This window comes from Rousettus aegyptiacus, unplaced genomic scaffold (assembly GCF_014176215.1).
Source record: "Rousettus aegyptiacus isolate mRouAeg1 unplaced genomic scaffold, mRouAeg1.p scaffold_m13_p_6, whole genome shotgun sequence".
Lineage (NCBI taxonomy): Eukaryota > Metazoa > Chordata > Mammalia > Chiroptera > Pteropodidae > Rousettus > Rousettus aegyptiacus.
Window position 1 is genome coordinate 39,467,104 of NW_023416309.1, and position 13,765 is coordinate 39,480,868.

At 44.9% G+C, this 13,765-nt stretch overlaps 1 protein-coding gene across 3 annotated transcripts in view; it reads right to left on the reverse strand.

The window, feature by feature from the left end:
• Positions 1-9: 9 nt before the first annotated feature.
• Positions 10-13,765, reverse strand: part of SEC31B (SEC31 homolog B, COPII coat complex component) — a 31,309-nt gene continuing 17,553 nt past the window's right edge. Inside the window, exons 14-27 of one of the 3 annotated variants that reach the window (XM_036223302.1) lie at positions 13,371-13,470; positions 12,667-12,845; positions 12,274-12,400; positions 11,764-11,909; positions 10,894-11,067; positions 10,235-10,396; positions 6,709-6,889; positions 5,961-6,275; positions 5,644-5,702; positions 5,206-5,352; positions 4,833-4,943; positions 4,281-4,352; positions 3,972-4,147; positions 10-2,136 (exon numbers count right to left, since the gene is read on the reverse strand). In XM_036223302.1, coding sequence (XP_036079195.1) covers positions 2,073-2,136; positions 3,972-4,147; positions 4,281-4,352; positions 4,833-4,943; positions 5,206-5,352; positions 5,644-5,702; positions 5,961-6,275; positions 6,709-6,889; positions 10,235-10,396; positions 10,894-11,067; positions 11,764-11,909; positions 12,274-12,400; positions 12,667-12,845; positions 13,371-13,470 — 2,013 coding nt within the window. In that variant the 3' untranslated portion in view covers positions 10-2,072. The other 2 variants (XM_036223303.1, XM_036223304.1) reach the window with 2 other exon arrangements.

Consider the following 13,765-nt stretch of genomic DNA (forward strand, 5'->3'; position numbering starts at 1 on the left):
GATAGAACTTTTAGACCCCTCCCCTTCCTCCTACCTTGCCAGAATACCATCCTCCCTAGAGCCTCACTTCCCTGATGGCCTTAGTTGTCCTGGCCTTGCTGAGACTAATCTGCCAAGGATTAGTAAACCATATAAATCTTGCACTAATACATTCACTCAATAGCTTAGAGCTTGCTGTTTGTGGTGCTTGAGTCTCCTGGTTCTCTTAGAGAGATGCAGTACAGCAGAGACTTGCTTTTGAAAGAGGGCTCTGGGAGGGGAGAGCAAATTCCTGAATGATCTTCTGCAGCCCAAGGAGCTTCCCAGCCATTTCCTTTCCCCTTGGCCCATCCTGGGTCTGCTCTTCAGGAGCACAACTGGTCAGATGCTAGACCTCATCCCACCTCTCCCAGAGCAGGAGAGAACACAGAGGAGGTGTGGCTCCAAGTAGGTAACAAGGGTTTGAGGCTCTAGGGGCCAGCCTGTGAGAGTGGAAGGGCTGGTATATTCCAAATTGGTACAGTGACCAGATCAGACTCCAAAGCCCTGGCCTCATTCTTATACCTCTTCTGGTCCCACTAATACTTATGGAGGGAGGTTCCCCTTCCTTCCTTACAGGGGACTTACTTCCTTTCAGGGTCTGTGGAGGGTGGATTGTAAAATGACAAGGTCCTTGCAATCTGTGAGGGCAACCAAGGGTTACCTTGCCATTGCAAACTCCTTCTGAGAACAAGATAGTACAAATGTAGCCACAGGAAGATAAATAAGCTGAGAAAATGAGACCCTGGAGAAGTAGAAGAAACAGTGTTGCTATGCTTTAGAGAAACTGCTTATGCCAGCAGCAATTGTATGTTCTTGTATAAAAGCAGCTTGCAAAAATAAAACTGCCATTGCTCCACCATCAGTGGGCAGTGGACCTCCTGATCCTAGCTGTCTGTCTTCTTTCTTTTCTCAATCTCTCACCGTTCCCACTCAGGTTTATTTTTCAGGGTCGTGCTGAACAAGGCAAGGGTCTCCTAGTGCTTCATTTCCAGCTCTATCAGTAAAAGGCCTTTGCTTCTTCCCCCAGCTTTGATCTGGGCTTCTTGAGTCTCCCAACTTGCCCTTCTTCTCTCATGAAGCTAACAGCATATACCAACCTGGCTGCCCTGCTTGGCAGAATTATTTGATGATGTACTGTAAGAAAACCTGGCAAGGCAGCTAGAAAATATACAAGTACAGTGTTGTAAAGGAAAGTTGCATTCTCCAGGAGGTCTCTCAGCATAAAAGGAGAACTATTGTGCTTCATATTTGGTAACTCCAGATTAGTACTTGAAACATGTCCTACTGCCAGAATGTTCCTTCGCAGGTTATTTTGTATTCCCAAATGGATATATTGATAGCAGATTCATTTGAATTCTATAAAGAAGACATTACTGAGCTACCTTATATCTGTATTGCTTCCTCCCACCCTGCTCCTTGCATTATTCATTCATTCATTTGTTCATTCAACAAACACCGGAGTGGAAAGAGAGTGGTGAACAACGCGCTGCTCTCCCTGCATTCACAAAGTTTTAGGTTCTCTCTTAGACTCAGTCACCGGGGCTGTGTTTGCCTTTGCAAATGCGGACAATTCCAGAACAGCTGCTTGGGAAGACACTTCAGGTCAGCTAGTCAAACCTTTATTGTTTTACAGATTTAAACTGATGCTGAGAAAGATGTCTGGCTTCCACCAGCTTGTAAGTTACTGTGGGGTGCATACTGGAATCCAGGCCCCTTCTCTCCTCTTGTGTGCTCTTTAAGGAGCCCATCTGTCTCAACCAGAGGACAGAAACAGAGGGAGGACCTGAGAAGTGACAAGGACACTGGCTGGGGGGAGGGATTGCAAAACACTGTCTCCTTCCTGTCCCTGGCCTGTAAGCCTACACACAGGCAGGGCTTTCTTTTCTTGAAAAGAATCCCAGCCTCAACTGGCCTTAGCAGCAGGTTAGGGCAAAGACAGAGACAGGGTCGTGCTCAGCGCTGGTGGTGCTGGTGCTGGTGGGAGAGAGGGCAGGCCAGGGCACTCGCCTATTGTGGGTCTGGATTGGATGCTTCCACTCATTCATTTCCTTTTAATTAACCCACATTCCTGGAGGAGAAATATTTATGTTGGCTCCCATAGAGGCAATCTGCAGACTGGAAAGAAGAGGGAAGAAAGCATGCCTTAGCAAAACAATATCTCTAAAGAGCTCAAGAAGAGAAAATAAGAGAACAAAATGCCATTAAAATAGCCTTCTACCCCCATTGGAGTCAATGAAAACTTCATTTCACATGCTAATCCCCCACTCCGCCCCCTTCTCTTCTCATAACACCTTTTCCGAAGTGTTTGGGAAAAGTGTTCGCAGTCAGTACACAGCTCCCTGCAGCTCAGACTTCTCCTTGTGTTAGTTCAGGGCCCCAAGTGGGGCTCTCACTCCAACAGCGGCTTTTTTCTCCCCCCCTTTAATTTAAACAAAGACTTCGGAGTTCATCAACCTCCCACTGAAATTCACAGCTGCTGAACAAACTAATCCCCTCTCCCAGCCTTTCTTCCCTTCAATGGGCTCTTGGCTTCAAAGACACTTTGGGAAAGGACTTTGCTGGGGCTCACACTGCTTCATCAATAGAAGTTAGTGCAAGTATTATCTGAAGAGCAAGTGGCTTTATAAACAAATACTGCCTAACAATCCCTTCCTCCCAAACACACACATCTAGCCCGCAGACATGATGGGATCTACAACAGGATTAGAGATAGTACCCCCTGGCTTCACAGCCAGCCCCTTTGTGCAGCTGAGCTCAGTCCTGAAGTGGTATGGGGAAAACCCTGGAGCTGACTGTCAGGCACGGATGGATAGAGAAACACACACACACACACACACACACACACACACACACACACACACACACAGCAGAATGGCCACAAATGCCGCAAGGAGTCTATTTCGGTGACAATCTCTTTTCTTCAACTCTCTTGACTCCCCATCTGTCTCCAAGCCTCTCCCTTGCTTTATTAGGGTGCAAGAAACAAGAACAAAGAGAGGAAGAGGGGTAAATACAAAAATAAGACCCAGGAGACAATTACTGCAAGATAACTGAAGAAACCAAAGCAGCTTTATTGCACATTAAATAGAACAGTGCCTCAAATGTAGCACCCAAGCATGAAAGTGCAGCCAGAGAACAGGGCCCTGAGACATGTGGGGGCTGAAGGGAAGGGCCTCCAACCCTGGAGCAGTGCTGGAAGAGTCTTTCACTAATATGGCTCCTATTCTAAAACTGGGCTTATATGCACAGAATGAAAGGTCTAGGGCCTTGGTCAAGTCAGAGGCCACAGGCTCCCAGCAAAGGTAGTGCACCTCTCCCACCTTCCGCCTAACCTTGCCCACCCTTACTAATGCTGGCAGATGAGAAGTTCCTTTTGAAAGGGGCCAAAGTTCCTTCTCTTGGTCTGCTCAGCACTCATCCCTCATGTCCATGACTTGTTCAAAGGAAGAACAGTCAACTCTACCCCAGCCTCTGGGGCTCAGAGAAATATGGACCTGGAAATATGAAAGCAGAGGCAAGGAGAAGGTAAAGTCAGGCTCATTACCCACAGAAGGGGAAAAACAAAAGACCTACAAGATGGGTAGAACAGAGGTAGACTTAGAAGTAATGATCCTGCTCACCCTGTCAGAAGCCCCCTAAATAGAATATCCTTGGGGGGGAGAGAATACACCCTGCCCCGGGTCTTGCCGGAGTACAGTACTAGAGAAAGTGCAGAACTGGCTCTGCTGGCCTCGAAGGCTGGGCATGCCTTGGGCAGATCCTAGAAGGCCAGGCACACAGGGGTAGAAAGCAGGCACTCTGCTAGTTTGGAGCCAAGACTACAGCGTCGTATAGCTGGCAGCTAGAAAGAGGGTTGAGAAAAACAATCTGTTCTGAAATTCCCTGCTCTTCAGGGACGAGTTAAGTAACAGCAGAAGTGACCTCCCTGTGAGAGAGGCTGCCTGGCTTACACGTGCAGCTTTTGAGCAATGGTGAGGACAGCCTTCAGGACAGGCATGAAGCTGGAGACCTCACTGAAGCGGCTGCAGCCCACCACCTGGGCATGCACTGCGAGGCCCTGCTCAAAGTTTCCCGCATCCACACATCGGGCCACCTCGTGAAGCCCAGCCAGGACATGAGGCGAGAGCTGTGGAGGGATGGACCCTTAGGTTAGTGAGCCCAACCCAGCCCCAGACCCAAGGGGAGGGCCACTTGGCTCCCTTTGGGCGTGGGTGATGGTGGAAGAGCAAGAGGCAGAGGAGCACTACGAATGTACTTACTGTCCCCTCGCAGAGCTTCTCATATAAACTTTCGAGACGTTTTGCTGCCTCCTCCAGCTTCCGTTTTGTCTTCTACAAGGAGGGAAATGGATTCTAACTCCAGCTCTTAAGCCTAACACTATATAGGACTATAAAGAATCACAGTAAATTAGAACTAGAATGGCTTAATGCTGCTTCTTGCTGCTGTTTTCATTTCACAGAGGAGGAAATGGAGCCCTGAAGAGGATAAGGGACTTGCTCGGGCTGACACAGCCAGTGAATACATGGAAGGTTTCCTTACCCCTGGTTTCACCCTCCTCCCAGTATTCTCTGCAGCCTTTTCAAAAGTTAAGTCTCAATGCTGCTGGGTCCTGCTACCAAGGTGCTAGACTTCAGACCAGACAAGTTCCTCCCCCTTCCCACCCCTGCATGGACATGAAATAAGCATAAGATACAGATGGCACGTCCAAGGACAGTGAAAAAAGAGTCACACAGGAACTGATCTATAGCTAAGGGGTCCTGGAACCAGCTATAGGGTGTGAGGCAGGCATCATGGGGAAGGTTCAGACATACTAAGTCGGTAGCAGACTGGGAGCAGCGTTGTAGAAGCACCTCAAAACTGGTCTTCAAGGGCTGATGCTCTGGGGGCAGCTCCTTCCTGCCCATCTTCTCTGGTGGCCTTTGCTGAGGAAAGAAAAGGGAGATAGGACAGACACACAAACCATCCTTCTCATAGCTTCCCTAAGGACTAGTCCTCAGTGACTCAGGATCACAGTGCCCCCACTAGAGCATAGCAGAGCTGCAACAGAGACATCAGGCATCTGGCCCTCCCTATTCCCCTGCCTCCACCTTGAGGAATGAGGCCCATCTACCATGCTCCAGGGTTTTCTATACCCAAGAAGGGCTAAAGGTTTCCAAGGGAAGGGGAACACATTGTTGTTGTCACCTGCAGGCTGAGTTCTCCTGGTGCTCCAGGGGGAGCATGACCCACACTGAGGACATGGGGCTGTGAGGAAAGAATCCCTCGTGGCTCAGAAGTGACGCTCATAATTGGAGTGGTAATTGGTGCTGGGGACATAAATGTCGCTGGCAACTAAAGAGAGAGAAAGAGAGGTATATGAGTCTAAGCTGAGAGATTCCCTAGGCCCTGATTTGAGAGAGAGGCAGAAATTATGAGTGAATAGGAGAGAGAATAGTGAGTAGGGAACCAGAAAGTGGGAAAACTGGTGTATGTATGTAAGAAGGAAAGAAGAGAGGGCTGAGGGGAGAAGAGTGAGTGGGAAAAGAAAGGGAAGAGTAGGTGCCTGAGGATGGGAAGCACTGGGGTGAATTCCGTAAGGAAGTAGGATGTGGGTATGAAGGGTGGGCAGGGAGGTGCACTGACCTTTCTCCCCTGGAGGTTTGCCCTGGGAGCTGGAACATTTTTCAAGGAATCTTGAGTTCCTATAAAGTACAAAGATAAAGGTATTTAGGGAAATAGTCAGGTACAATTGGAAATTTTTAGTCTGAAGGCCATCAAAATTATTTTAGTTGGAGTCTACCACACCTCCCTCTGCAGACCAGCTATACTTTCAGTTGGCATTCTCCAACCCAAGGGGCCTCACTTCATTGGCTTGAGGAAAAGACTCTCAAGTTGGTAGTGGGAGGGGAGGAGAGGAAGGCAATGACCCAGAAGAGAGAAGCCATGGAAGGAAGACTGACCTGGATGAGGAGTCAGGACATCAGTGGTGGAGAGGGCACTAGAGCATGAAGCACCTGGTCCTCCTGGAGGGTGTGCCGCAGGGAAGCTGACAGGAGGGGTTGGAGGCTGGGAGCTCATAGGGCCGAGACCTGGTGGTCTCACAGGATGCAAAGGGAGCAGTCGAGCAGACTCAGGCAGGGAGGCAGAGCCAGGCTGCATGATGTCTGATGGTGCCATGAGTGGAGGGTGACCAGGAGGAGGCCATGTTCCAGGGAATCCCACAGGGTTAGGGGCTTGTACCCTTTGCCCTCTTAACAGCTGTGGCTGAGATAAAGCTGAAGTGGAACAAAAGCAGGTCATTTAGCACCAAATTGCAATTTAGGAGAGACTCTCAGCATACGAGGGAGGAATAAGGCAGTAATAATAATAATAATAATAACAACAACAACAACAAACAATAATAAATAGTAATAATAAATAATACATGTGTATGGAAATATACCATTTACAAAGTACTTTTAACTGTACTACTTATTTGACCTTCAAAGCAATCCTATAGGGTTGAAATGACCAACATAACAACTATTGTTACTTTTCAAAAGAAACTGAGTAGCTAAGTGTATTGCCCACTGGTACAAAGCCAGTAAGTGACAGTATCGGGAATTCTGACTTCACTCATTACATAGAAACACTGCCTCTCAAATCCATACTGGCCATATCAATTGTTTTCCTCTGTCCTCTGCCCACACAGATCACTCGCTCACTCACCAGGCCTTTCCCCAGGGCCCAGAGGCAAAGGCTGGGTTAACTGGGGCTCAAGTACCCTATAGTCATTTATATTCTGCATTCTGGAACCTTGATAAGAGCTAGAGTGGGAAAGTTTGGTCAAGGGCCTCACTAGTGATGACTGAGATGTGAAAATTCTTGGCCTTGGAGATGGAGTTGGAATCTGTGAAGAGAAAAGTAGAGTTAGTACTTGGAAAAGGGAGGAAAAGGTAAGTAATTGAAAATGGAAAAACTATAGGAAAAAACTGAAACAAAAATTTCTTCCCCCCAAAAATCAACGAAATTGATAAATCTCTGTAACAACTGACAAAGATAAAGAGAGAAGACAGAAGCTTCAAGATTACAGATGAAACAGGGACTGTAATAACAGACTCTGTAGCCATTAAAAAGCTAATAAAGGAATACTACAAAAAAACTTTACATATATAAATTTGACTATTTAGAAAAAATGGGCCAATTCCTCTAGAACTACAAACTACTAAAACTCAGCCAAAATTAAATAGATGACTTAAATAGTCCTGTACCTATTAAAGGAATTAAATTTGTCATTAAAAAGCTCCCCCCAAAATAAATGCCTAGGCCTAGAGAGTTTCACTGGAGAATTTTACCAAATATCAAAGAATTAACACAAAGTTTATACAATCTCTTCCAGAAAATAGAAGAGACATTTCCTAAGTTATTTTATGGGTCAGTACTTCTCTGATACAAATGCCAGCCAAAGACAGCACAAAATAAAACTACGGACCAATATTTCTTATAAACTTAGACTCAAAAATCCTCAGCAAAATTTTAGCAAATGAAATCAAACAATGTATATTAAAAAATAATATACCACAACCAAGTGGGATTTATTCCCAGTCACTCAAGACTACTTCAATATATTTAAAAATCAACTATACCAACAGGCTAAAGAATAAAAAACGTTATACAAAATGATCCATTATAACAAAATCTGACAAAATTCAATACTGATTTACAATTCAGTATACTAAGAATAGAGGAAAACTTCCTCAGACTCATAAAGAGTATATACAAAAAACCTACAGCTAACATCATACATTGTGGTAAAAGGTTGAATATTTTCTTTTTAAGATTAGAAACAAGGCAAGGATGTTCACTCTCATCATTCTTATTTTAGTACCACAATTAGGCAAGAGAAAGAAATTAAAGGCATACGGCTGGGGGGATGGGGAGAAATAAAGCTGTCTTTATTTGCAGACAATATGACTGTCTACATTGAAGATCCCAAGGAAGCCACAAAAATGAAATAAACAAACAAAAAACTCCTAGAACTAATAAATGAGTACAGGAAACTCATTACTGACATTGAAAAGTCATAAGACACAAGATTAACACACATGCAAAAAATCAATTACATCTGTATATACTGACAATGAATAAGTGGACACCAAAATTTAAAATGCAATACCATTGGATTTTAATTGCTCAGATGAAAATCAAATACTTAGGTTTTAATTGAATAAAACATATCAGGATCTGTATTACAAAAATTATAAAATGCTGGAGACAGCATTGAAGAGACATACCATGTTCATGGATGAGAAGACTCAACAATTCTCCTTACATTATTCTCTAGTTTTAATGAAATTCCTGTCAAAATTTTAGCAAGTTTCTTTGTAGACATAAACAAGGTTATTCTAAAATTTATGTGGAAAGGGCAAGGTCTTAGAACACCCAAAGTAATTTTGAAAAAGAAAAATAAAGTAGAGGGATTACTCTTCCTCATGTCAAGACATTATATAAGGTAGTAATCAAGATAGAGGGGTACTGGCAGAGGGACAGACACATATATCAGTGGAAAAGAATCAAGAACTGAGAAATAAATCTATACAAATATGCCCAATTAATTTTTTACAAAGGAGCAAAATCAATTAAATGGAAGTGGGACAGCCTTTTCAATAAATGATTTTGGACATCCATTGGTAAAAATATGAAGCTTGACCTAAACTTCATACTTTATATAAAAATTAACTCAAAATGGAACATGGACTTAAATGTAAAACAAAAAATTATAGAACTTCTAGAAAGAACTGAGAATTTCTGAGGGACCTTGGACTAGGCAAAGAGTTCTTAGATTTGACACAAAAAGCAAGATTCATAGAGAAAAACTATAAATTGGACCCTATAATTTAAAATTTTTTGCTTTGGGAAGGACCTTTTAAAAAGATGAAAAAACAAATTCTTACATAATCACACACACACACACACACACGCACATACACATACACACAAACACAAGACGCAAGTATATGTAAAACTGTGGAAATATGAAATCTGACTCTGGATTGTATTAATATCACTTTCTTGGGTTTGATATTGCACTGTGGTTGTGTGAGATGTTGGCATGGGGTGGAGTGGGGTTGGGATTCATGAGACTTCCCAGTACATTTCTTTGTGACCTCTTATGACTCTATAATTATTTCAAAATAGAAAAGACAGAGAAGGAAAGGAGAAGGGAGAGAAGAAAGAAACTTAGGGTTGGAACTGAAGGTGGCACAGGATGAATCAATTATCAGAACTCCTGCTTGATGCCTCTATTTACAATCTCACTGATTTTGTCCCCAGCCCCTCCTGGTATCATTAAGTTAACAACAATGGCACTCTACTACCCAGGAACTGTCACCAGGAACCTAGGGACCAGTTCCCCTACTTTGCATATTCCTCTAAACCATCACCGATTTCTGTCAATTCTACCTACTAAATACCTCAAATCCAACCTCACTCTCCAACTTCCGGTTATTTCATGTCCTCATCATCTCTCACTATAGCCTCCTAACTGTCTCCAATCTTGTCCTTCCTAAACACATAGCTAGTCATTCCCCTGCCTAAGACCATTTAATGGCTCCTGACTGCTATCACGTCTAAGCTCTTTAGCTCAGAATGCCAGGTCCTTCCTGTTACTCCAGCTCAATCTAAGCCCATTCCACTACCACAAATACCTATTTTGCAGCCTCATTAAAATGTCAGTAGTTCTTCAAATGGGCTTTGCTCACTCTCCCTTCAATGCTTTTATACATGCTGTTCCCACTGCTTAAAATAGCGTTTATCTACCCATTCCTTTGTCTAAATAATTTTTAATCTTCAAGACAGATCAAACATATTCATTCTGAAATATTACCTAAACTTTCCCACTCCCCAGAGTAAATTATTTTCTTCTGTGTCATTCTGTAGCACCTTATCATACTTCGATCATGGCATTTATGAATTTCACTGTTGTTATTTTTTACGTATCTATCTTTCCACAAGACTATAAGCTAATTAAGGACAAGGATCATGGTCTGTGACTTTTTCCGTTCTAAGAGTTGAGCAGTTGTTCAATAAACAGTTACTGGAAAAATAACTGAATCTATGCTCTATGAAGTTAGGAATTTTCATCATTATTGTTCACTAATATATTCCAAGTGCCTAGAACTATGGCTGGTACTTGACAGACACTTAATGAGTATTTTGAGAGAATGAACAAATCAATGAACAAACAAGGTCTTACCTGCTGAGAAGGCTGGAATCCCAATCTGAAAGATGATGTCTCTTTAGAGTGGGGGGTAGCTCCCACAAGGACTCGGGGAAAGGGGAAAGGAGGAGACTGTTGGCCCAAGACACCAGAGCCCTGGGCATGAAAAAGCCTATCTCTCAGCTGCTGAACTTGTGGCTACAAAAGTTACAATAATAAAGAGCTGTGTTAAAATTAAAACAGGCAAACATCCTCTCTTACAAGCCTAGCCCCATACAGCATTCAAACTTCAGCTGACCCTCTACACTTTAGCCACCTTAGATAACTCAAAGATCGCTAATCTCTGCCAAGCTTCCTTCCTTGCTGTTCTTTCTGCCTAGATTGCCCTACATCTGTTGATAAGCTACTTCTTTTTGGAGATCGGCTCAATAATTTTAACCACTGAGAAGCCTTCCTTGACCTCTGCAGGCAAAACCAGTTTCTTCCCCGGAGTCTCATAGTGCTCAGTATAAGCTTCTGTTATGGCACTATAAGATATCTGATTTCTCCCCAAAAGACTGTGAGCTTCCTGAGGGACTAGATCTTATTTACCCTGGGAGCTTCAGCATTTGACATAGTGCCTGGAACATGCGAGCAGTGAGCCAGTGTTAGATGATTCAATGAAATGGTTTGCTCTCTCACATAGCTCCACTTACCTGAGCACAGTCACTGGGTAGGTAGCTCATGGCAGTGGCCAGGCTGCCCTGGGCTGCCAGGAGGTTGGCATACTGAGTGATTCTGTAGGTTGTGGCAGGGCCTGGGCTTACCCCATCAGGACCCTGCAGTAGCTCCAAGCTCCTGTTGAGGACCATGACCTTCTCCATCAAGTCCTAGAGGAACAAGGATAGAGGCAGGCAACCTTCTTCAAAGTACATTCTGCTCTTTAAGCCCAGGCACCTCACTCAGGGACTTCCTGCTATGGGTAAAAGGGCACCTGGCCATAGACAGGTAAAGATAGCAGGAGATGATATCTGAGACATGACAGTTAAAGAAGGGTCACTTGGCCTCACCTTCCAAGCTGTTAGCATTTGGCTCCACTGGTGACATTTGGGTCTTAGATTCTTGAATATCTCTGCCTCTTTTGTGCTTTCTTTACCCTTTCTGCTAGTATATAAACAATTTTGGACTCAGTTATACTTTGTGTGACTTTGCCTCCTGATGAGTCTGTGACTCTCACCTTCTCTGGTCACCCACAGAGTGTCTGGTACAATTTAGATCCACAGAGCTTCTCATAGCAGCTAATCAAAGGCCCAGGCTCACAATTAGTCAAAAATAAAATAAATGTGTATAATCAAATCTGAAGAGGGAAAACACTATGAAGGTTAATACTTAAGTAGCTGCTGCTCAGTGTCCCCTGACTCATCCTTGGGAGAAGATCCCAAATATTAGGGCTCTTCTCTCTTCCCTAATATCCTGACTCTGGCCTGGGTACCCAGAAGGCTTGCCTCTGATGTCCCTGTACAACTCTGCCACTAGTCTCTCCCGAAGCCCTGGTATGGAGGGACCAGTGTCCTGCAGAGGAGTACCTGAAGAGCTATGGGGGACGAAGTCTGGTGGCATTTTGCCCAGCACTCGACCAGCCGCTCCACACTCCCTGAGCACACATAACAGAGTCTGGCTTCAGAGGTGAGTGCCCCACCGCCCTCCTGCTCCATGCGAGCACCCAGCATGTCTGCAGAGAGACAGAAATTTCTTTAATGGCAGTTTCCCTTTGCTCCTCCTCCTCTTCCTGTTTGGAAATAGGAAGAAGACCATGAGCTATGGGACAAGTAGCCACAGTGGCTTTGGACAACACAGGCTAATCCTGCTCTACAATGAAGGGTAAAGCTCTTGCTTCAAGATGTGACAAGGAAAAGTGAAACAGGTCAACAAATGAAAGTAGGGGCATGCACTGTAGTGCTTGCTGCCCAGCTGAACCTGACCTTGGCCCTGACAACATAGCCTGACCTCCCAGATCTCGGGCTGCTCTTCTGCCTCCTCTCTCAAAGTGTCCACTGGAATCACACCACTCCATCCTGACGCCTAGGGCCACCTACCACAGAACTCAGGGAATTTCTCTGGCCCTGAGTATGTCAGGAGCAAGGCCAGGGCCTCTCTCCAGTTCTGCAGACTACAGGCACACACCATATCCTTCCAATTCTTCTGTACAACGCAGGCTAGCAGCTGTAATGGACAGAAAGGGAAGGAGGCCATCAACCACCTATCCAGCACAGACAGCAGGAGTCTCACTCAGGAATGTGCTAGAAAAGCCACTCATGAGCAGGCTTCCCAGTAGACCATTGACTAGGGGCTTGGGATGAGGTCAGGATGGTTCGAGTGGGAAGGGAGAGACTGGCAGATCCTCTAAACACCAGTGCCAAATTGCAGGAATCCACCTGACAAGGTCCAAGTGATCCCCTCTTCTCCTGACCTGCATGGTGGGCAATTACCGAGGAGATTCTGGTTTTCTTCTTGGCCAAGTAGCGCTCTTGTGTTTGCTTCAGCAGATCTGCGCCCTCAGCATGGGCCAGGATGATAGCATCAGCAAAGCGCTCTTCCTTCAGACACAGCTCCACAGCAGGGCGCAGTTCACCAAGCAGGAGAGCCTGGCTCAGGAGTCCATCTATGTCTGTGGGCAGAGGCATCACCTCCAAGTTAGCCAGCCCTCAGACCCTGACTTCCTGTCCCCTGCAGGGCCCACAGGACACCTCTTATATCTCTGTATCACTCAGCCTCCATTGCCCCCAAACAAAACTTCCAAGTTCATTTTTCAACAACAAAATGTATTGGGTTATCCTGGGGTCCCCAGGTCTAGTGGTAACTCTCTAAGGAGAGGGCCCGAGATGAGGCAGAGACTTGTATGGCAGTATCACAGGTGTGACATGTGATTGCTCAGCAAGAACAAGGTCACAGACCCTTAAGCAAGAAGACAGAAAGACAGAAAAAAATATCTTGGTAGAAGGCCTTCTATAGCAAAGACTCATCTAAGAAAATCTATAGCCAAAGAGAGCTCTAATCCATAACAGAACTACCCAGCATTTATGATGCTGGGAGGGAGGTGGGAGGCAAGGGACAAGAAGAAAAATGACGTCGAGTCTGAAAACTGTGAGCCCACCTACTTCCAGAGGGTTTCTCTCCCTCAGGGTCAGGGTACCTTCTGTGATGGGGATCTCCCATGGAGTCATGTCCTGAGGGACCAGCTCATCAAAGAAGGTTGAGGAAGCAGAAGCTTCCTCTGTGATATATTTGGAGGCCTGTAAGGAAGGACAGAGGTGGCTACTTAGGAAATGAAGCCCAAAGACAAAGAACTGACTTAGTAGTTCTCTCTGGGAGCTCTAATATTTGTCCCTTAATGGGTGAAGCTAAAAGAATAACCAGGTAAGGTTTGGGAAGGGCTCTAGTTAAAACACAGCTCTACTCCCAGCCCAAAAGCATATTGGCTCTGTGTCCACAGTGGTTCTAAAAGAGGGAGGAGTCCAACAACTTCTACTGAAGCTGAGCACTTCATGAAAGCAAAGCAAAGGGCCACAAAGGGGAAGATCCCTTAAA